Source organism: Hakea prostrata, chromosome 10, assembly GCF_041222555.1.
Source record: "Hakea prostrata isolate BN-2017 chromosome 10, UWA_Hpros_2, whole genome shotgun sequence".
NCBI lineage: Eukaryota > Viridiplantae > Streptophyta > Magnoliopsida > Proteales > Proteaceae > Hakea > Hakea prostrata.
In genome coordinates, this window is record NC_142609.1 from 39079070 (window position 1) to 39102395 (window position 23326).

General features: G+C 35.5%; 1 protein-coding gene and 2 non-coding genes across 3 annotated transcripts; all 3 read right to left on the reverse strand.

Annotated features, from left to right (window-relative positions):
• Positions 1 to 4076: 4076 nt before the first annotated feature.
• On the reverse strand, positions 4077 to 4149 carry TRNAA-UGC (transfer RNA alanine (anticodon UGC)). Its single transcript has one exon. It is a non-coding gene; the product is annotated as a tRNA-Ala (tRNA).
• A 2827-nt stretch (positions 4150 to 6976) lies between these two features.
• TRNAA-UGC (transfer RNA alanine (anticodon UGC)) lies at positions 6977 to 7049 on the reverse strand. The gene has a single exon. It is a non-coding gene; the product is annotated as a tRNA-Ala (tRNA).
• Positions 7050 to 8246: 1197 nt separating this feature from the next.
• LOC149002844 (arginine--tRNA ligase, chloroplastic/mitochondrial-like) lies at positions 8247 to 18843 on the reverse strand. The gene is made up of 17 exons (XM_089137330.1): positions 18510 to 18843; positions 18261 to 18412; positions 18105 to 18180; positions 17880 to 17981; positions 17567 to 17782; positions 16495 to 16575; positions 15569 to 15652; positions 15302 to 15406; positions 13777 to 13949; positions 12844 to 12928; positions 12240 to 12426; positions 12049 to 12118; positions 10441 to 10510; positions 9699 to 9788; positions 9404 to 9472; positions 9089 to 9187; positions 8247 to 8488 (listed from the first exon to the last, which is right to left on the reverse strand). Exons 1-17 carry the CDS (start codon positions 18510 to 18512, stop codon positions 8378 to 8380), a joined length of 1773 nt encoding a protein of 590 aa, XP_088993456.1. The 5' UTR covers positions 18513 to 18843; the 3' UTR covers positions 8247 to 8377.
• Positions 18844 to 23326: the final 4483 nt, after the last annotated feature.

Sequence of the window (23326 nt, forward strand, 5' to 3'; positions counted from 1 at the left end):
ATTGATGATCTATCTTTCCCTATCTCTAATAATATGTTATTTGTCAATTTCCATTACAAAATTAAAAGTCATTCCACATTGTAGAAAACCCACCTTATAGAAATCAAGAACGCAAATAATAAGTAATAACATAGAGACTGCAAGCTCATTCCTCAGGTTCCACCAAAAGGTCCTCCTAGAAACAAATCCTCAAACCAAAAACCCTTTTAAATTTCATCTTGTACTATGATTGGTTGCCTTAAAATTGGGTTCTTATTGTTAGGCAAAGGTAATTTGAACACATATCAACACCCCTCACATAACTAAGTTAATCTGCAAAGCAAATCTAACCAAATAAGGATTATGAAAAGGGCAAACATTTTGATGAACCAGAAAATATTTATGCAAATTACGCTATCATATCATAGATCTTAGGAGGGCTCATTGGAGATGGTCTAAACCTTAGGCATTTTTGCACAAAGTCGTTTAATTTAATAGTTTTTTTATTTGAGTTTTTTACGTGTGGGTTTTCAGTGACAAATTGGACTAATATATCCAACAAAAATCAAAATTTGAAGTCTCTGTGTTTTTCAAACATAAAGTGAGATGTCAATACTTTAAGGCCTTCATTTTGGGGTTTCCAGTGCAATTTGCTCAATTTTTGAAATGCCAAATGTGAGGATCTCACGCATTAGTTTGAAAGAAGAAAAAAAATTCAATAAAAAAGTTTCAAAGTGACCACGTTAACTATAGTCAATATGTATAAATCCTCGGCTTAATTACCTGGATTATGATTGTTTGGGGCCCATTTCGTTAAATCTCCAAACAAATATGTTAACCCAAAAAGCAATCATTTAAGGAAATCAAGGATTCACATCCTCTGTAATTCATTTCTCTACAATTCCCTGTAATTCCCTCATAGGATTGTGCCATATGGCATTTAAGTAATCCAATGGTTACCCAACAAACTAGAGTTTAAATAAAATTCAAATTTATAAGTTGATTTAAATAAAATTCAAATTTAGTTTAAATTGGATAACCATTGGATTACTTAAATGCCACATGGCACAATCCTATGAGGGAATTACAGGAAATTGTAGGAAAAGGAATTACAGAGGATGTGAATCTGGAAATCAATTGCTTATTTTACGTTTAATTAAACAATAAAGCAAAGGAATAATAGCCTTAGAAAGTAAAGTTTTATGAGCTTGAACTGAAAAATAAAATATCAAGGCCAAGTTTTCCCTAATCTCGATTGATTTGTATATGAGCTTGAACTCAAGATTCAATAATTTATTGAATGAAGGGGGGAGGGCAAATGATGGATATTTCATGTAGAGATCTATCAATTTCTTTTTCTTTTCTTTTTTCTTGTGTGTTTTGTTAATACAAAGATGGAAAGGGCATCCTAACACGACTTATCAAATCAATCGAACAGCATTTTATCAACAATTCTGAAATTATTAAGAACAAAGGGCATTGGTGAATGATCCCCTAAGCAAGCTTTATGCAATGGGTGAAATTATTTTTTAATCTAATTGTGTGCAGTACTCATTGGTTACATAAACAATCATCAAGGCCTAACTCAACAAGCATTAAGCCTATTGTGAAAGAAAAAAGAAAAAGAAAAAAAAAAAGTCCCTATGCCTGTCGAACACTTGGTCTCCTAACCAAATCTGCAACTCCTCTAAAGACGAGAAGAAGCCAGCCATGGAAGCATCATCACTGCTACAACCACCACCAGCTTCTTCTCCGCATATGGAGTCATGAGTAATCCGAACTAGGGCCTCGAGATGTACCAGGGTGATACTACCACCTCAAGGTCTACCAGACCTACGAGCCTATGTGAATGAAGAACACAATGTGAACCAGCCAAATTAGCCAGGAAGGTTCATCAGAAGCGTTTTTCAATCTAAGTACTCTTGGAGATAACCCAGATGATATGTTGCATATGGATGTGGGAGATTTCTGCTTCGCAGATCTTCTATTGGATACTGACTTCACTCAACTCTGCCATTCCGATGGTGGGATTGGTATAGGAGGAGGACTTGACAGCAACAACAACAACAACAGTGAGAGTGATGAGCTTTGGCGATGTTCTGATCATGAATGTCTACCATACCCAGATGACGAAATGCTGAAACTTTGAACCGGAAACAATTGCATTCAAGCAGATGTAGATTCTTATCTCCAGTCGTTGGCTTCTTTTCTAGATTCTGATTGTTGAGTGGTTAAGAGAACAATGAGCAAGATCGATTCCCTAACTCAACTATGACACTGTTCAACTGTTCAAGACCAGTAGAAAACAAAGCTCTCAGTGTATGTGTCTGTGTGTGTGTAAGTTAACAAGTGGATCCGTGATCAGATGGCTTCCTTGTGTCATAATAAAAAACGTAGCCAACTCTATTTATATAACACTTAATCTCAAGTTTGGAATATCAACTACATTTTTGAACTCCAAAGAACTTGGTTCCCAAGTAGCTAGAGCCCTTCAAGAAATTTGTATTGACTTCCATCCTCCTTTTGCCTATAAATATGGGGTTTAACGAGTGATCTCAGATGGAATATACATAAATGAGATTTGAGATCTGAGTTTGAAATTCGACAAGAATAATACTTTTTTTTGGGGGGCCTTATCAATCAACTCAGCCACAAGGAACGAACACCAATAGGGCTTGGGAGGAAGTGTGGTGGGGAAGTGTGGAAATGTGTAGTGAGATAGAAGCTGAAATCTAAAACTTCTTTGATTTTACTACCTCTATAATAAGAAGCTACCAACACCATGCTGCTAGAAGGTATAGAAACACATCCACAAAGGAATGACACTTTCAAAGAATTAATATGAGATAATAGTGAATTTCACAAATTTGAATCTTACAACCTATTAGTTTGGGGCCTTTGGGCTATTATGAGAGAAAGACCCTTTCTTAGTAGGTTACCAACCCAATGGAATCAAATCCATTGTCATTAGATTTTATTTCACGACATAGAAGATAAGTAAATTTTTATTTTCCAAGAATTAAGATCCTGAGAGTAGATTGATCACTATACTTTGAAGTCATCTTCATCGTACATCTACGAAAAGGAATATCAATAAGGTGGTGGATCTTTCCTGAATATTGATAACGAGGTCAAATCAAAAGGCCTTTCATCAAATCTCCTAATATCTCTTATATCATTCCTTCAAAAAGTGATATCTTACCACCATCTTTCTATTGCAATTTGGACTTCCCAACCATATGGTTAGTATGTTGTCTCTAAAAGAGAGGACTACTACAATGTCTTATTTCTTTTATGAGACATTTGTATTTCTCTTCCAATATATGTTATATGTCTATCATACTTGTCTTTGAATGGATCTTTGTCATTGTATGCTATTCATCTCTCCCATATTTTTCCTGAAGTTCTTCTGTATATCTAATCTCCTATCTCATACTCATCATCAAAAGTTCTCGTTCTAAATTGTAATTAGTCACCATTCTTTGTTTTTTGTTAGGAATTCCTTGTCATGTTCTGAATTTGACTAAGACATCTTGTAGGACAAACAACTTACAGAGGATTGATGAAAGACTATTATGAATGTTGACAAGTTTTCAAATGTATAAAAAACTATTTTTACAAAAAGATATGTCAAACGTATTTTTTATTTAAAATAAAAAAGTCTTTTACCGATTAATTAAAAAATGCTTTTAGCATTTTGACCCAACATGATTTTATTACTGATTTTTTTTTAAATTGGTAAAAATAAAAAATGAAAATCATGTAATAGCATACTTCTCTATACGGAGGTATAAACAAATAGAATCAGCCAAATGCACCGGCGAGGGTTTGCCCACCACCCCAAAATATCCGTAAGATCCACCCCAAAATATCCGAATAAGCATGTTCTTATTTGCATAAATTTTTTAGTTAAGATATGTGAATATTTTTATAGATTCACTATTAAAATAAATATTAAAGTTTGGAAGCCCGTGCCCCAGGGACTAAAAGGAGAAAAAGAAGCGAGCTCATACAAGGGCATTTTTGTCATCTTAATCAGATATGATGGTAACCTTAATTCCACCGAATGCAATTAATCATTGCTCACTTGGGAGTAGTGGAGATGCGGGGTATCGAACCCCGTACCTCTCGCATGCAAAGCGAGCGCTCTACCATGTGAGCTACATCCCCAATGATGGTGTTTATTTTCCATTCTTTATTAATATTTTCTTAACACTTAAACACAATGCCCACCGTAATAGGCTGTCACCCCAAAGACTTAGACACCATCAACGGTTTTCTAAGTCTTCATATTCAAATGCTGTACTAATCGTTTTCAAGATGATTTTCATTACTATGAGTGTCAATGGACTGGTTTTAGTATGGGATTAATAGTTTCAGGCTCATAAAACACCCAACTCAAACACAGCTCATTAACAAAATAACAGTTTCGATTTGGTGCAGTTTGAATTCGAATTAACTAACGGTTTAGACTAGGGTTGATTGGTAGTTTATGGTATCCAAGAAAAAGAAATAGTTGAGCATCTTACAACAAAAGGCAAAATTTCATGCAAAGCAAAATCGTTATTGGACATTTTTCATTAAAAAATTAAAAATTATTTCATGTTGTTGAAAACCCACCCACCCACCTTGTAGAAATCAAGAACCTAGATAGTAAGGAGTATCATAGAGATTGCAAACTCATTCTTCAGGCTCCACCATATGGTTCTCCAAAAAAAAAAATCCTCAAACTAAAAACCCATTTAAATTACATCTTGTGTTATGATTGATTGCGTTAAATTGGGTTATTGTCCTATGAAAATGTATAATTTTTTCCCTTTGAAGAAACTGTCGCTTTTTTTAGTTGGTATTTTGTTTTATATGCAAAAGAAATACCTCAATTGATAAATATTTATTTAATTTAAACAAACTTAATGTATTCAGTCAGGCATTCATATTTAATCCTTTTGATTGTCCCTTACAAGTAGTAGAATGAAAATTTGATATTTGAATTCATGCTCAATTTTTGTAATTGTCTATACCAACTATCTAAGGGTAATATCACGATTCAAACAATATTTAGAGTGGTGCAAGCTCTGCCCAACCCCCCCCCCCCCTGCCCCCGCCAAGCCCAGCCCAAGCCCAAACACAACCCATTAAGATTCAGTTCGTGCCAATTCAGGCTATAACTGGCCAATGTGGTTCAATTTTAACGATTCAGGCTGCAAATTGACACCCCTATTCATTACAAATACCACTCCTCTCTGGCTTTTTCGTTTTTAACTGTTTTGGGGAACTAGTCCCAAATACTCCTAACAGAAACCTCACCGCTGGGTAACCTGTTTTTCCACTAATTGGAAAAGTTTCAAAATCACTGCAAGACTGCATGGTGTTAGATGTCTAGAGCCGCTTGAATTGCAGGTTCAGACAAGGAAAAAGTTCATCAAAAGTACATCTTCTCTTACTACTTCAAAGCTGCATGTTTGCATTCATGTCAAACTTGGGCCAAAATTAAAAAAAAATAGAATGACATAAAAGCAATTATATTGTCAATAATCAGTAGTTTTATGTACATATCTTTTATTATTCAAAACTTGAATATTTCATAGGCGAAAATTGAAAACCAACGTTGGTCAAATTTCATGGACAGGCTGAATTCCAAGCAAGAAGAAACATTTTCCCATAACGATTGTTGTTGCCTCACATAGCAATAATCTGCTTGTTTCCTCAGCCGATCCAACAACCTGCACAGCGACAGCACATCACAAAGTGGTTTCAAGAATTTGAAAAAAAATAAAAATTGATATTGAACAAAACTGGAGATAAGAGTATGGCACACAGAGACTGCAATTCAAATTCTTGATGTGAGAATTACTCTTAGTTTTTGTTTGGATTCTAGAAATGATTATGAGAATTTTCAACTTGATGACATTTCCAAACTTCTAGCTAAATATTATCCCTAAAATTTTACTGAGCATGAGAGAGAGCGTTTGATAGCACAACTGCGACACTATGAGATTGATGTAGTCAAAGGTTCAGATTATTAGAATATATCTACCATCAGTAGTTTGTGTCAGTGATTGGTGAAGACAACAAGATCCGAGGCGTATCCACTTATTTATCGATTAATTACTCTCTTCAGAACGAACATTTTCTATCATGAGGATTATTAAAACTGAATTGCAGAATAGGATGGCAAGATGGAAGATGAATATGTCACAGATTCTATGATTTTATATATTGAAAGAGAAATTGTAAAGAAAATTAGTACATAATCAATCATTGAGGATTTTCACGACCTCAAATATCGTCGAGTTCCACTATAATAGTGACACTAGAGAGGTGTTTTGTGGTTTTTCACATATTCTTGTTTTTCTAAATATTTATTTTGAATTATTATTGGCTTTTAAATATTAGTAACATAAATTATGTAATGATCATTCAACTCCACCCTGTTTGCCCCCCCCCCCCAATTTGAATCCTTACTCCACCCCTGACCAGAATCCATTCCCGAATTAGCATCCGTGTCTGTTTAGAGGTATCTGAATCCAATCCATTATTGAATTAGCATCCGTCCGATAAAATTACTTATTTGTATAAATTTTTTACTTGAGATATGTGAATTACTATTAAAATAAATATCAAAGTTGTCAAATTCTTAGATTTCGAATCTAATCCTCAGGGGATGCTTGTCATCGAACCCATGACCTCTCCACTGAGAAGTATGGATTTTACCACTCTATCAACCTTGCATTGATGTCTACAGATAGTTTAAAACGTGTATTCATATTTATTTTAAAAAATAATTATTTATCATCTAAATTGACTAAATCGTACGAAAAATAGGTCACTCATAGTGTGCATCCCCCGTGGCTCCCTAGGACTTGGTTTCTGTACTCCTTGGGCTAAAAGGCCAAAAAGAAGCGAGCTCATACAGGGGCATTTGTGTCATCTTAGTCAAATATGATGGAAACCCTATTCCACCGAATGCAATTAATCATTGCTCGCTTATGAGTGGTGGAGATGCGGGGTATCGAACCCCGTACCTCTCGCATGCAAAGCGAGCGCTCTACCATGTGAGCTACATCCCCGTTGATGAACTTTCTTTCCCTATCTCCAATAATATTGTTTATGGCAGTAAACACAATGCCCATAGTGTGTCGCCCAGGACGCCATCAGCAATTTACAAGTTTTCATCTTCAAATGTTTTACTAATCATTTTTTAAGACGATTTTCATCTAGGGGTGTCAATGGTCCAGTTGGTGCTGATTTCAGGCTACAAAACACCTAGCCCAAACACAATCTATCACTAAAATAATGGTTTCGGCTTAATGCAATTTAGATTCAGGCTGACTAACGATTTAGACTTGAGTTGATTAACTGTTCATGGTATGCAAGAAAAAGAACAAAAAGAAATAGTTAAGCATCATACAACAAAAGTCAAAAATCCATGTAAAGTAAATTTGTTATTGATCAATTTTCATTAAAAAATTAAAAGTCATTCCACTTTGAAGAAAACCCACTCACCCTCTAGAAATCAAAAACCCAAATAGTAAGCAGTAACATAGAGACTGCAAGTTCATTCCTCAAGTTCTTCCAGATGGTCCTCCAAAAACAAATCCTTTTAAATTTCATCGTGTACTATGATTGACTGTCTTAAAATTGGGTTATTATACTATGAAAATGTAGATTTTCTTTTTCCCTCTTATGAAACCGTCTCTTTTTTGGGTTGGTATTTAGTTTGATATGCAAAAGAAATACCTCTGAATTGATAAATATTTATTCAATTTAAACCAACTTAATACATTCAATTGGACATTCATATTGTAGTAAATGACTATATGATATTTAAATTCATACTCAATTTTTTCTGATTATCTATACCAACTACCTAGAGATAATATGACAATTCAAACAATATTTAATGTAAAACTATTAAAACAGGTTGTAACAAATTGTGGTTTACTTTTGGCGTGGTGGAGGCTCTGCCCACCCACCCCCCCTCCCCCAACCCAAACACAGTCCATTAAGGTTTGGTTAGGACCAATTCGGACTATATCGAGCCGGTCCAGTTTGATTTTTCATTTTTTTTTCACTGTTTTGGAGAACTAGTCCTAACTCCTAACAGAAACTTCACCGCTGAGTAACCTGTGTTCCACTACTAGGAAATGTTTCAAAATCTAAAACCGCTTGAATTGCAGGTTCAGACAAGGAAAAGGTTCATGAAAAGTGCATCTTCCTCTACTACTTTATAGCTACATGTTTGCATTCATTTCAAACTTGGGCCAAAATTATAAAAATAGAGGGGCATAAAAGCAATTATATTGTCAGTATTCAGTTTTATGTACATATCTTCTAAAATTCAAAACTAGTATATCTCAACGTTAATTAATGGGCGAAAATTGAAAACCAAGATTGGTCAAATCTCATCAACGGGCTGAATTCCAAGCAAGAAGAAACATTTTCCCATAACGATTGCTGTTGCCTCACATAGCAATAATCTGCTTGTTTCCTCAGCCGATCCAACAACCTGCACAGCAGCAGCACATCACAAAGTGGTTTCAGTAATTTGAAGAAAAAAAATTGATTATTGAACAAAACTGGAGATAAGAGTATGGCACACAAAGACTGCAATCCAAACCCAGTTCTAATTATCCATTAACCTCCACAATCTCGTCTCCAGATAAATTTTACTAATCCATTGACTTCCATAATCTCATCTTCAGATGAATTTATACAATTGAAAATTTTGTGACTGATTGCAGAATACCACAAATTAAATTACTGGGAGATTCTCAAAACGAAAAGCAGACAGCTGCCCTTGAGGATTATCAAAATGAAAGAACTGGGGAAAGGTCAATAGGGATAATGTCGCTCTGGAATTTTATCACACCATGCTCTTTCTACTTGGTGGCTGAAATTACCACATCACTTCTAATGTTGGCCATGCAAATAACCATTTTGCAACTTGCACTATCAAGCAATTATTTTTCTAGACTTCATGCATCTGCTTTCCTTGTCTATTTCCATTTTTGGGAAAGTACAACTGATAACTAGAAAGAACATCACATCTAATGACAGAAACACAGAAATAAAACAAGCTTTTTTAAGAAGTTTAGGATGCACAGACCTGACAATTGGAATAAAACTTCGAGAACTTCTCAGACAATTTATAAAGGTACTCGCACAATACATTTGGAAGTAGATTGGTACAACCTTCCTCAACAGTCTGAAAATGCAGGTAGGTGATAAATCAATATCCATCCAATGAAACTCAAAGCATCATATAAGAGTTATGTATTCATAGGCGACAGCATGTATCTATATCAACAGCTGGAAGGTTAGGACAACAAAAAAGGAAAATAGCAAAGCAAACTGTAGTGGTGCTTGAGCTAAAAACGAGATATGAAACAACCCAAACCCCACGAGATCCTTCAACTAATACCTCAGCAAATTGGAGCAGATGATGGCCCAACACGCGCTCATCAGCGTGATCTACAGAAAGAGCTCCAGTCTGTACAAAACAGGAACATGAGAAATCAACTGCATGATAAACTTTTCCCCACAGCTGTGACTTATTCTGCAACCTACACTAGTAGCTTATGGGGATTACTAGCACACTTAGCCCCAACAAGAACCAATTAAGCTGATTGAGATGAAGCTACTCAGTTACAGCTTAAGCCAAGCCCACAGACCCAAACTCATCTATCAGGAATGTCCTGTAAAATAGGAAGACTTACTTTCTTCAGATCTTGAATGTCTTTGCCTGATTTCTTGATGATTGAACATATTCGAGCATATGCATACATAAGGTAGACTGCACTATCTCCCTGCTCAGCAAGACAGCCATGTAGGTAAGAAGTAACCTTGGGATGGGTTGACAGAGATTAAAAGTACAGTATTTTATGGTTAGGCCAAAAAAAAAAAGGCTCTCGGTGCTAATCACCAATTTGGATCAGTATCAGGATTTAGGATCGCAAACGAAGAACACATTCCCAAAGAAATAAACTAATCCAACAAAATGTGGCCACAAGTGTCACCCGTTTTCTGCTCCTGTACAATCTGATAATCCAAAATTTGGAAAACCCAAAAGGATAAACAAAGCATGCAACTATGGCTAACCGTTGGTTTACATCTAACTTGCTACTGATAATCAGAACCACATCCAAAATATTTCACATCAACTAAATTAGAGTTAAAGGAAACCCATCCAAACATCCACAAAAAAGAAGAGTACCAAATATATTGTCAGCGTATTTATAATAGGATTTACACATTCTATAAATATAGAAAAGGGTCCATTTTTCACGTTAAATTTTTCAAATTCTTTTTAAGGAAGTCTAGAGAAGATTAAAAGAAATAGAGATGGTTATAATGAAGCAATGTGAGACTTTAAAGTCACCTTGAAAATAAAAGAAAAGAAAAGAAAAGAAAAAAAAGAGTAAGCCTACAGTGTGCCCACAGGAAACTTAAAACATATACCTTATCATTAAGCATCTGATCAAAATTAAATGCATAATCGGTTTGCCTGTTGTTTTTCAGGTCAGCGTACCTGTTAAAATGAGATGCAAGCAGATCAATATGGGTCAACCAGTAAACACCCATTAAGAATGAAAGTTACAGTCCAAAAGTAGGATGGATAAAAACAAATATACATGCTGAACACAACATGCGAAGAATAACATGATCATAAAAACAAAACAAAATAAATACCATTAGTTACCATCTTACTAAAAACACAAACTGTTAGGCAAAGACAATTTGAACACATATCAACACCCCTCATATGTGCAAGTTTTCATGGTCCTTGTACATGACATATGAATGTCCACACATAACATTGAGGGAAAATAATTTGGGAAAATTCCCTTTTATACTCTGTAAGAAAAGAAATGAACATTAGATGGGAAGAGCAGCTTAAAGGTATACATCTTCTCATACAGAAGCAGGGTCAAATGTCAAATAACTATCCAGCTTGTCACCTAATCATATTAACATTGCTGTACCTATAAATCATTTCCCATTTAGATCGTAAGTTTTATGTCCCACACATGTCCTGGTATACATGTGAGGAACCTCTTTTCCTCCCAAACGTATTAATATATTGCAGAAATAGTAGTAATAATAACAATACACCATTATAGCTAAGTTAATCTGCAAAGCAAATCTAACACAATAAGGATTATGAAAAGGGCAAACATTTTGATGAACCAGAAAACATCTGGGTATGCAGCCCTAAAATATCCCATCAATTAGAGTGCCTCTTCAACTATCAAAAAATTAAGTTTCTTTTTCAGCTCCAAATCCACAACAGTGGGTCCTTTTACCAAGTCAATATTACTTTAATATCAATTCATGATATTCTTTTTAAAAAGAAGGTTGTCTAAGCCCACAACCAGTGCAAATTATGCTATCACAGATCTTAGGAGGGGTTCATTGGAGATGATCTAAACCTTAGGCATTTTTGCACAAAGTGGCCACTCCATAAACTTACGGGCAAATTACATATAGACCCCCTGGATCTACAATCAATTACATCTACTACCCCTAAAAAGAAATCAATTACAAATATCTCCTTACTGTTAAAAAGTAAAGTTAAATGATGGTAAGGCAAGTAAGGGGGTATTTGTAATTGATTTGTTTTTAGGGTTAATAGATGTAATTGATTGCAAATCCAGGGGTCTACATGTAATCTGCCTAAACTTCAACCCAAATCTTCAAAGTGAGAGGGTAGCCCAAGCTCTTATTATGAAATTAAGTGATGGTCCCTAAATTTATCAATACTTTATAGTCAGTATAAAAGTAAGCACTCCTTCATGGGGTGGAAAATATGTTTAAGCTTTAAACCATCCCCCCCCCCCCCCTCAAAAAAAAATTCCATAAAAGCAAGAAGGTAAAACATGTTTAAATGAAATTCAACAAGAACATCTTTGAATTGTCAGGCAGGTTTCACACCTTGCATGTAAAGCTGTATGTAAATCAGCCATGAATATCATTAAAAACATCATGGGAACTGAAGCACCTATATTGTTTTCATCAATTCACATACATGTTCATCATGTGCATAGGCACGGGTAGAAGAGGGCTTACTTTACAGCCCCAAAACCAATTTTCTCGGCAGTTTCTTCAAGCTTCTCTTTTGTCCACTCTGCAGCTTTACCTGATTCGTACTCAAAAATTTCAGCAACGAAGAAATTGAAAGTTATACACAACAGAGATTTTACTTCTATAGAGTGACTTGGCCCTATTTGGCAAAAACAGTAGATCAGTCAACAAAATACCACGCTCAGTAAGTGCTGCTATGCTGCGATTTTTGGCTTCATCAAGTAAATCAACAAGTCGAACCACCTCACTACTACGGGTCCGAAATGGCTTCCCATCATCACCGAGAACAAGGCCAAATCCGACATGATCGACTTTGGGATACAAATTGAGATCAGATGGGAGCCAAGAGGCCATTCTGGAAGCCTGAAATAGGAAGAGATAAGTAATTCTCACTTGCAACCTCCTAATAGCACAGAAGTGAACAATTGTTCACAATACTGGCAAGACATAAAAGTGGCACAGCCATGATCCACACCAACCAGGATCCATAATCAATTTACCTACCAATATTTTCAAACCCACGAATCACCAAATCAAAACCAAAATCCACCCAGTTCCAGTAACTTTGAGAAACTAAAGTGGACAGATAACTAAATTTTGAAAACAAATCGACCTGTTGTCAAAGCCATGATTTTGGTTCAAGACTTCAAGCTTGTCTACCATGACTACCCATGAGTAATAGGACAACAGTAGCCATTCCTCGGATGAAGAACAACAAACTAGAAGGAAGGACAATCATACTGTAGCAGCACATAGTGTGAGAAGGCATGGGATACATACACAGAATACCATTTTAAAATGCTTATTCTGACTAGCGCCAGTGACATAAATTACCCACTGGGCTTTCTCTTCATTAAGACGGTACCTGTAAATCGAAAGCAGACCATTAATTATGTGGTATGTGCATCCAAAAACGAAATGAACAGAAGTGGGATGAGTTTCAGAGACACTTTTTGCTAAAAAATGTCAAGCATGTGATGAGAAAAATGTCATATAGCCATGTGTGCGTCAGTAGAACCCATGACAAGAAGAAATCAATATGGAAGTCTATGGGTCAATAGTAACACAGGATAGGATGGAGAATGAATAGACAACCATCAATTCAAAACAAATAAATCTTAAAACTTCCAGAGTCATCAAATTTGGTTGGGTCATCCAGTTTCATATCATGCTTGTCATAGTTTTAGTAATTTAAAAAGAGGGGAAAGCTACAGAAAACAGAGTAGAGTACTTGATAGGCACCAAACCTTACACGAGGTATCAAATATGAGAAATGCAAGGGAAGTACCAGGGAATCAACTTCAGTAGACTGGCAAATCTAGTGCTGCAAAGCTTTGTACACATCAACTGATTTGGTCTGACTTGGATTAAAGTAGTTAAAAAAGAAAAACAAAAAATCTAACTTCCCCCAACATCCAAGTTCTTCACCATAGATCTTATCCACTCTAAAATCTAGTTACTTCAGAATTGGCAATTCAGACACTATCTAAATTAGCGGTATTGAGTACTATGAACAAACGGATTATTTACCAGAGAAGCTAGGAATTAACTTGGTGGTTTACCTTGAGACTAAAACTGAGAAGTTGACCTAATGTTAGAAAATAGGAACATAGCTATACCATAATGATCTACTAAATTTACTAAAACAAAAAGAAAAGAAAATATGGTAGCATAGAACTACATACACAAAAACTACCACATAAATAAACTTACCAAAGAGCTGCTAGATCCGTTGAAGCATAGTTGTAACCACCATCACTCTTCACAACCATAAGAGCTTTCCCATTAATGAAGATCACCCGAGCACCCTTACTATCCTCAATCAAATCCTTCACTGCCAATAAATTCAGAACTCTAGGAATGTATGGGTTATAGAAGCTTTCCCCCTGTCCAGGAAAACAGAAAAGTTGTAAGCACATTGATTTGCCATTTAACAGGTCTCTATTCAACACATACTGCATACAATTTTGCTGAGAATAAACTTTACAACAAAAGAAACAGAAAAATTATTCTACCTTCAAAATACTTTAAAGAGCCATTTGAATGGACAGGGATTAACAAAATGTAGCAGAAGCCAAAAATGGAAAGAATGATGCTAATTCTTTTGATGGATAACAAAATAATTTAATTGTAGTCGACCATAGTCAACGCATAGCCCACCAAAAATATATGGCTTTTTAAGTGTCAACCTATTATAAAACGTGAGCTTCTCTGTGCTGTTTGAGGAAAAATTGCCTTCTCTTCAAGCAGGTTTTTTTTTTTTTTTTTTTGGGGGGGGGGAGTGTCGAGGTTTATTTTCGTCCAACTCTATTCTCAATCTGCAATTCAGATCCCTTTGGCATCCTTGTTACTACCAAATAGCATTTTGAGATTAAATTAATTTCATGAATACAGGGCCACTAGCATTCATGAAATACAAGGCCACTACCAAATTGCATTCAGATACCTCAAGTGTCTCTATCCTTCCTAGTTTTGCCACTCATCCATCTTAGCATTCTCATTTCTGCTACACTAAATTTATCTATATGATGCTCCTTAACAGCCCAACACTCTACACTATACATTATAGCTGGTCGTGACAGTCCTATAGAATTTTCCTTTGAGATTTAAAGGAATACATCAATCACACTCAGACATGATCAACCAAATATTTTAGGTGGATCTTAGGCATATCAATAGATTTGGATGCTAAAGTTCCATTTGCAGACATATACATGTATTTATCGGAAAATGCTGCAAACATTTATATTTGACTTCACTTTAACCAGAATGATCATTTAAAGTAACAACTAGTAATAATGTAATCCATATATGCAATCAGCACTAACAGCTAGAGTCAGAACAGAAAACAAATAATCATATGAATATCACCACATATGCCCACATTGAATAACAACAGCACTGACTTCTCAAAAAAATTTCAAAAAGATTGTTTCAAACCAGAAAATGCCTTATGAACATGAGCAACAGATGCTGGAGGTTGTTCCATATAGACTTCCTCAAGCAAGTCACCATAGGGAGAGGGGCATTTTTTGTATTAATATAATATAATGGCCATTCAGAAATCAATGGTGAGTGAAGTAAGGACCTGAACAGAGTTTAAAAGGGTAACCAGTGAAAAAGACTCAATTATTAACACCATATGACTGAACTTCAAGTAATCCTTTATTTTAATTTAATGGTTGTTTCCTTTAAGTCCTATAAGCAACTTTGTATAGGACAAGGGTAAAAGCAAAACCTTTTCCTCCAGATGAACTCCAAGGCGTTGATAGACCTGAACAAATTCCCTGCGGCTTATCTCACAGATCTGTGTCCATGCTGTGCGATACTTGGATTCTCCACTCTATAAGACACAATTTAAATAACAGACCAAATACAAAGAAAATTTAGCAAGCACATGTAAAACTTCCTACCAATACATGAGTGAAAACTTGCACACTTTATCAATTAATTCATAGAGGTCAAAATCAAATGAGTGATCATGCCATGGCATTAAGTTTCTCACCTGCAGGCGAACCACAGCATGTTGTGCCCTCTCCTTGAAGGCAGGATCAGCACCAAACCTTTTATTAGATTCCTTGTACAAAGCCTACAACATCACTTAAAGAAATAGACAGGCAATTACTACTAGAGTGAAATAATATGATTCTACAAATTGTTTTTTCACAAAGCACATATTCTGATGTCTAGAGGAATGCCAAGGGAAGCAAAAGTAAAATGATAATAAAACAATAAATTTCCTCGACAGGAGAGTTAGCAAGAAGCCCCAACCTAAGTTAAATTTAGTTTGCCTTGATAAACTGATAATAACCGGTATGTTCATTAAAAAGTTGAGGGGGGGGGGGGGGGGAACTGTCACAGCTCCCTAATTATGCATGCGCCTTGAAAATAAAATAAAGCAAATGACCAGTTTCTAGTCACTGAAGAAATCAGTCGAACAAAAGGCACTAATCACTGAAATTGCATGCTTATTCAATTGAAATTTCAACTTCAGACATATTTGATAATGTTTTTATTTCTGAAATACTCATCTATCAGTCATGCTTGATACCAATAATATGAAGGATGGCAAATTATACATGTAACTATTAGGAATACCGACTCCACAATAAGGAAACTTGCTACTTGTTTGCTTCCGTTGCACTCTTAGGTGGTTGCTAAATTTGTTGCCTCTTTGGCTGCTTGTTGTTGAGCCCTGTGGCTTCGTTGCTTGGGCTTTGCCCCATTTGTGCTCTTGTCCTTTCTCTTCTTTGGTAATGAATTTATGTATCCATCCGAAAACAAAAAAAAGGGAACTTGCCACTTAGCAATAATTTGGCTTATCATAATGCTCCTTGACACCAAACCTAGGTGTTATGACATGATGACTTGATGAACCAAGAAGAGTACAGAGTCTAAAAGCCTAACATAATTTATAAGTGGCTAACTAACCTGTAGATCTCCAATAGCTTTTTCTTTTTCATCCTCCCAGTTCGGTGATGTCTCAAAAAGGTGCTCAATTAGCATACCAAACTGCAAACACGAATAGCATCTTAAACTCAGAAGTTCATATAACAAAAACGATTAGAGACCTGGTAATATATTGACTGTAATTTTATATATATATATATACTAAACTGCTAGTAAACATCTGTAGCATAATCAATTAAACATTATAAATAAATAGAAGTCCTTCTTCCCATGATTCAGCATGTTATTTGGATGGCAACGTAAATTAATAAGACATACTCTAGAAAAACATTCCTTAGAATGAAATTGTTTTCTCATTTTCCTTTCCAAGTTGTCTTTGGTCAAACAGATCCTTCAAATTCTAAATTTTGCATTTGGAACCAATTGTCAAAATACTTCATTAGGAAATTAATTCAGGCATTTTTTTGCCGTTACTACCACTGATTATACACACTAAAGCAATTTTCAGGAATTAAGTAAATTAAGTAATCAAGGCACTGCATGAATCCTGGAAAGCAGTGAAACACATAAAAGTTGGCACCAAAAATAAAAAGTTTCTCTTAATTTGAATAAGGATAGTAGAAGATTTACTAGAATGACAGAAACAACCATTCACTGGACATTTTGAAGGCGTTAAAGATCACAAAACTGGAATTTGTCAAACAAAAATTCACAAGAAATATGTGATTCAATGGATAGGGCCTGCAGAACTACATACAGTCTCTTCATCAAATCCATGCTCAATAAAATGAGTTTAAACCATCTTAAAAGTTTGTAGATGCATAGGAATTTATTGTCGAATAGAGACACGTACAAAACAAGCAAAGACAAGACAAAATTTGTTAAGTGCTCAACATATTGTCTCTTTATCAAATACATGCTCAACAAAACAGTTTCAACACAGCTACACAAGTGTATAAACGCAAAGGACAATGTTGTCAAGTAAAAAGTATGTAAAAACAAGCAAAGATAAACAAGCGCATGTTAGCATACTGTTCAACATGAAGATAAGATTGCCACACTGACAGATGGGGTATTAAACAATCAAAATCACCTGTGTACCCCAATCGCCAACATGGTTTCGCCGGAGAACTTCAACCTTTGAAAATTCCAGCATGCGAGATAACGTATCACCAATAATAGTTGATCTTAAGTGGCCTACATGCATTTCCTTTGCAATGTTGGGTGATGAAAAGTCAACAACTGCCCTGCCGACCTGCAATCTTGGTGCCCATGTATCAATACCATCTCGAAGCATATTCTGTATGGTCTGCAATAGCAGTATCAACAGATTAAGTAAAATGGTAATGTTATCATAGAATTAAGATGAAAGCTTCCATTTAGAAAACAATACAATATAAAAGTACCTGGGCTATCCATTTCTTTGACAAAACAACATTTACAAATCCAGGTGCTGCAACAGAACAAGATTCTACTATATCAGATTCAGGAAGATTTCTCACGAGGGCCTGCAAAACAGAAAAGCCCATGTAATCCATTCATCCAATCCTTCGAAGAGCTAACAACAAGATGTACTTCCACAATATTATTATTTGTCTAAGGAATTAAAGAAAAAAATTTTAAAGGATCACCTGTGCAATCGAGAGAGGATTCTTGAACTCAGTTTTCTTGCCTTTTATCTTCGACGATAGGCCCATAGCATTATTACTACATTTAAGAATTTTATAAATAATTAGTTAGAACAAAAACTAGAGCCATAAGCAGCATGACACATAAACAACACATACCATTGATAATCACCAAATTTAGCGGTGCAGGCCTTAACCACTGGCTCTACATCTACCTCTAGCTCGTTAGGAACTGTAGCTTTAAGTGATGCTTCAAATAGTTTCGATAACTTTTGCTTCACATTCCCAGGGTTCTCTTCATCCAGTAGCCCCTGGTTTAATTCATACATAAACAACGTGTTTCACGAATAGATATCTTTTGCAGATTGATACTTTGGGCGGTTAGGTTCGAAAGAAGACCAAGCTTACCATAGTTGCAACTGATGCTATCTTCGACTTGGAGATAAATCTTGTAGAATTTGCTTTAAAGAAATCTGTCTAGTTTCACAACATCCACAAAAAAATCAGGACTATAACATGACATTGCTTCAGGAGAAAAACCAATTATCCTCAGATTGATGAGTCAGGATGAAAAATGAAGGAAATTATCAATCGATTGGCCTGTTTGAATGCCTCAAGTGGGTTTGGGAGAACCAAATTCACAATGTGGTGCTGCTCTCTGATTGCCTCAATCTGATTGACCTGGTGGAAGAAGCAAGATCCTTAAGCCCACGGGCCTCTAAATCTAAATGTATAAGCTCAACTCTGTTTCTGTGTGTGATATCCATAAAGAGAGCAACGGTTTCACTCATTCCCTAAAGGTTTAATAATGCTACATGTATTTTGTGGGTATGTGATGGAATTTTTTTTTGAATACTATGATCGAAGGATGAACAGGCAAAAAGTTTGTCAGTTTCCTGGTCATGAAGGTGATGTGCTGCAGGGGGGCGGGGGGGGGGGGCCCCCCCCCCTTTTTTTTTCCCCCTCCTTTTTCTCCCCCTGGTATTGGGTATTGGGTATAATTGTCTCCCTTAAAAACCACCCCCCCCCCCCTTTTTTTTCCCCCCCCCCCCCCCCCCCCCTCCTCTTTTCCTTTTCTCTCCCTCCCCTTCTTCTGGGTGGGGTTTTTTTTTTTTTATATAACCCCACCCCCTCCCCCCCCCCCCCCCCTCCCTCCCCCCCCCCCCCCCCTCCCCCTTCCTCCTCTTTTTTTTCTCTTTTTTTCTTTTTTTTTTTTTCTTTTTTCTTCTTCTTCTTTTTTTTTTTTTTTTTTTTTTTTTTTTTTTAAGTGTATCTACAGATGGGTGCACTCTTGTATCATGTGGAATGGATTGCACGTGAGAATCTACTTTTCGATAGGAATTAAATGGCAATCAAGTTTATAAATACATTCATGGCATTGGGTATAGGTACTCTATTTTTAGTAACCTTTGTTTGTCTTCTTCATTATCAGTGTTAATTAGACTTTTGATGAGATGAGTCAAGATCACCTCCTCTGATAGGGAGCAACAATCGACACTTTATGACCATAGAAATAGGGGTCTCACAAGTAAAAAATATTAATTTTTTTGAGGTGGGACCCATAATGTTTCTTGTGGCCCCCTTATTTCTGTGGTTATAAGGCATTGGTTCCCATCAGAGGAGGTGATCTGGACACGAGTGAGATATCTAAGCACGGGGATTTTTATTTGCTGCAGCTGACAGTCAAGATTTGACCATATCATTTTAACGGTTCAGATTAAACTCAAGAATTTATATAAAAGTATCACTTTTTTCTTTTGCATTTTAAGGGTTTAGAGTTTATAAATTTACAATATCAGCCCCTATTATGTAACCGAATTTAAACCCGTGATAAACTAAACCTCCGGCTGTAGGTTCTATCGATGGTTTGTGACAGATCTTCTTGAAAAATGTGGAAAAACCCTTGAGAATGGCTCTAAGAGTGGAGGGAGAATCCCTCTCCTTTGCGGCAGCAGAGCTTAAGGAAGAAAAAGGAGGAAGAAGAGGGTCTATCACGCTGATTGGAGAGACTATACTATCAAAAAGAATTGCAGATAGATTAAGATTGGTGTATTTTGATGCCATTGATAGAGAGATAGAAGACATGAGAACCCATGGCAAAACCAAACGGATCTGTGATTGTGCTGTTAACCGTCATGGAACCAATAACCGGGACTCTGTTGCTATGGAAATACAAAACCGAAGCTCCTCTTCATCTCCTAACTCCTCAGAACAATAAACACAAGTCGGTGATGACAAATCCGACGAGATTCAGTGGCTCTGTTCTTTTCTTTGTTTCTTCAAGATCTATGAAGTTTTTTTATGTTATTTTGCTCCATTGGAAATTAAGAAATTGAAGGAAGAATGTGAAAGGAGTGGAAGAGAGACGGAAACTGACGGAGGAGGAGAAGGAAGAAAACCGGCCAATGTTGCTGGAGATTCCGACCGCAAAAATCAGTCTTTCAATTGGGATTTTTATTCGGCTAGTACCAGGGGCTGAATTTGTAAATTTATAAATTAAAGCTCGTAATCTACTGAAACAACATAGAGAAACATGCGTAGATAAACAACCATTAATGGTGCAGAGAGAGATTAACCGATTTCAACTACAAGAAACGGTGTGAAGAAGACTCACCAGTTTGGGGGAGAGAAAGTGAAGAGAAATCGTTTGAACCAGAGCAATGTAGGTGGCTTGGCAAACAACAAACGACAACTACTCCCGCGCATACTAAAAGAAAATTCCTGCAAAACACTACCTTAGAACTCTTCTCATAGTAAGAATTTATAATAAAAGTTGATTAGACCGAGAAGGAAATTTGAATCCTCTAAATTTGAAATTGCTCTGGTAGGAGATTTTGAGCTGATCGAATAAGATTGATTACACTTAGAACTCTATTTTGGTAAGAACTCCTAATTTAACGTCACAGGGCAAAAATGAAATTTCGCACAAATTGATCTGTACGGTATCCAGGCCTCAACTCGAATCGATCATGGTTCGTTTTGAACCGTCTGCGAACCGAATTTGCTTGTAATTAAAAATTAAAATTCCTTTTCTAGCACATACGCAAAATCTACGATAACAATTTAATCTAAGACTCAGCGTTTCATCTTGACCATCCGGCTGCTCGGAGCAAAATCCGAATCAAAGGGTATACTACAAAATCCTCTAATTTTATATTTTTTACATACTTCTCTAACTTCACATGTGAAATATAATATTTGGCCTCCCAAAATTAAAATAAAGATGATGGCTATAGATGTCATTCTCAATTATTATCTGAAGGTTATCATTAAACCCTAGTTTTAAGGAATAGAAAATTAAATCCTAACTAAAAACTAATTCATGATTCATAAAATTCTCTTTATTTATTCTCTTCTGAATCTCCTATTTTATTTCCTATTTTTTCTCTCTTATTTATGTCACACGTCTCACAAAACATTAAGGGCCTGTTTGGTTAAGCGAATCCAGAGATTTTAAATCTCTGGATTCACAAATGGGAGATTTTTACCTGTTTGGTTGTGTGAATCCCTAGATTCATGAAATCTAGAGATTCACATTTTTACACTAAAAACGTGGAATCTGTAGATTTATGGGTATGAGGTGAAATCCAGAGATTTCACCCATACTACCAAAGCGTTAAAGATTTGAACCATAATTCAATAAATATTTTTTTAGGATAAATCTAGAAATTTCATTCCAAAAATTCAAACTAACCAAACAGTTAATTTTACGAACCATGACTCTAGAGATTTGAAGTCTGTAGATTTGAAATCTCTAAATTTTTGAAATCTACAGACTCAAGTAACCAAACAGGCCCTAAAGTAGTTAGTAGACGTTGAAGTTTTCCTAAATCTTCTCCACAATTATCAGTATTCACTCTCTTTTTCAAATTATTCCTCCCTCTTTCACTCAAGATTTTTTTAGTATTCTTTTTCAAAAAACATAATTGATTTTTTTTTTTTTTTGTTCTTTCTTCAATTAAAACAATTTAAATCTTGTAAGAATTCAACCATTAATTTTATTAGATTTATCCGTAATCATTAATTTTTTTTATCCCTAAAATTTCAACTCCTATTAATATAAATTTAAATCTCCTTTAGAATTTCAACCATTAATTTTATCAGATTAATATCATTTAATTTTATTTTTGAATTCCTAAATTTTCGATTCCTATTAATAATAGCAAGTTATTTTTTTATTTTCCTTATTTTGAAAACTTGTTTGAATTTCCAATAACACTTAAAACTATATTCAAATCGGAGACTCTTTCTAGTGGACGGTGAGGATTTCTATCAAATGCCACAAAGCCCACACCTTCTACCAACTCTCTGGGTAACTAATGCATGACTTACCAACTACCAATTACCACAACAATTACCACAACTGTTCCAAGCAGAAGCAGCGAACGGATTAAATCTTTAATGTTTGATTAAATCCTCACAGTGGATTATCAGCATGTGCAACAAAACTCCTTTTAAGTGGTACTGACTCGGTTTAATGACCTTTTAAGTGGTACTGGCTCGGTTTAATGACTTTATCTCGAACCGTGATCAGCTCGTTTCAAACCAAGCCAAATATTAAAAATCTTCTTTTCATTTTCCTCTTCTCAATTGTAAACACGGGAAGAAGAAAGTGCACCTCTACAAAAAATCTTCTTTTCATTTTCCTCTTCTCAATCGTAAACACGGGAAGATGAAAGAGCACCTCTACCAGTAGTAGCGGAGCCACGTTGGGACCGGAGGGGGCCATGGCCCCCTCGGATTTTTTTGAAATCGTAAATATTCTTTTTTTTTTACCTTATTTCTCTCTCTTTAAATGTGAAATACCACTCTTTGGCCCCCTCCAAAATTAAAAATAAAAATTTAAGATAAAGATGATGGTTATAAATGTCATTCATAATCTTTATCTAATGGTTATCATTAAATCCCTAGTTTTAAGCAATAAAATGTTAAATTCTAATTAAAAACTAACTCACGATCCATGAATTTCTCCTTATATATTCTCTCCTATTTTCATTTATATTTATTCTCTCATGAATCTCCTCTTTTATTCCTATTTTTTCTCTTTTTTTTCTCTCACGTCTCACAAAATATTGAAGTAGTTAGCAAACTTTGGAATTTTCCTAAATCTTCTCCACATCAGGTATTCACTCTCTCTTTTTCAAATTATTCATTTCTCTCTCACACACTCACGAATTTTCTATTAATTTACCTAATTTTTAATGTAGACTCTAAATTAAAATATA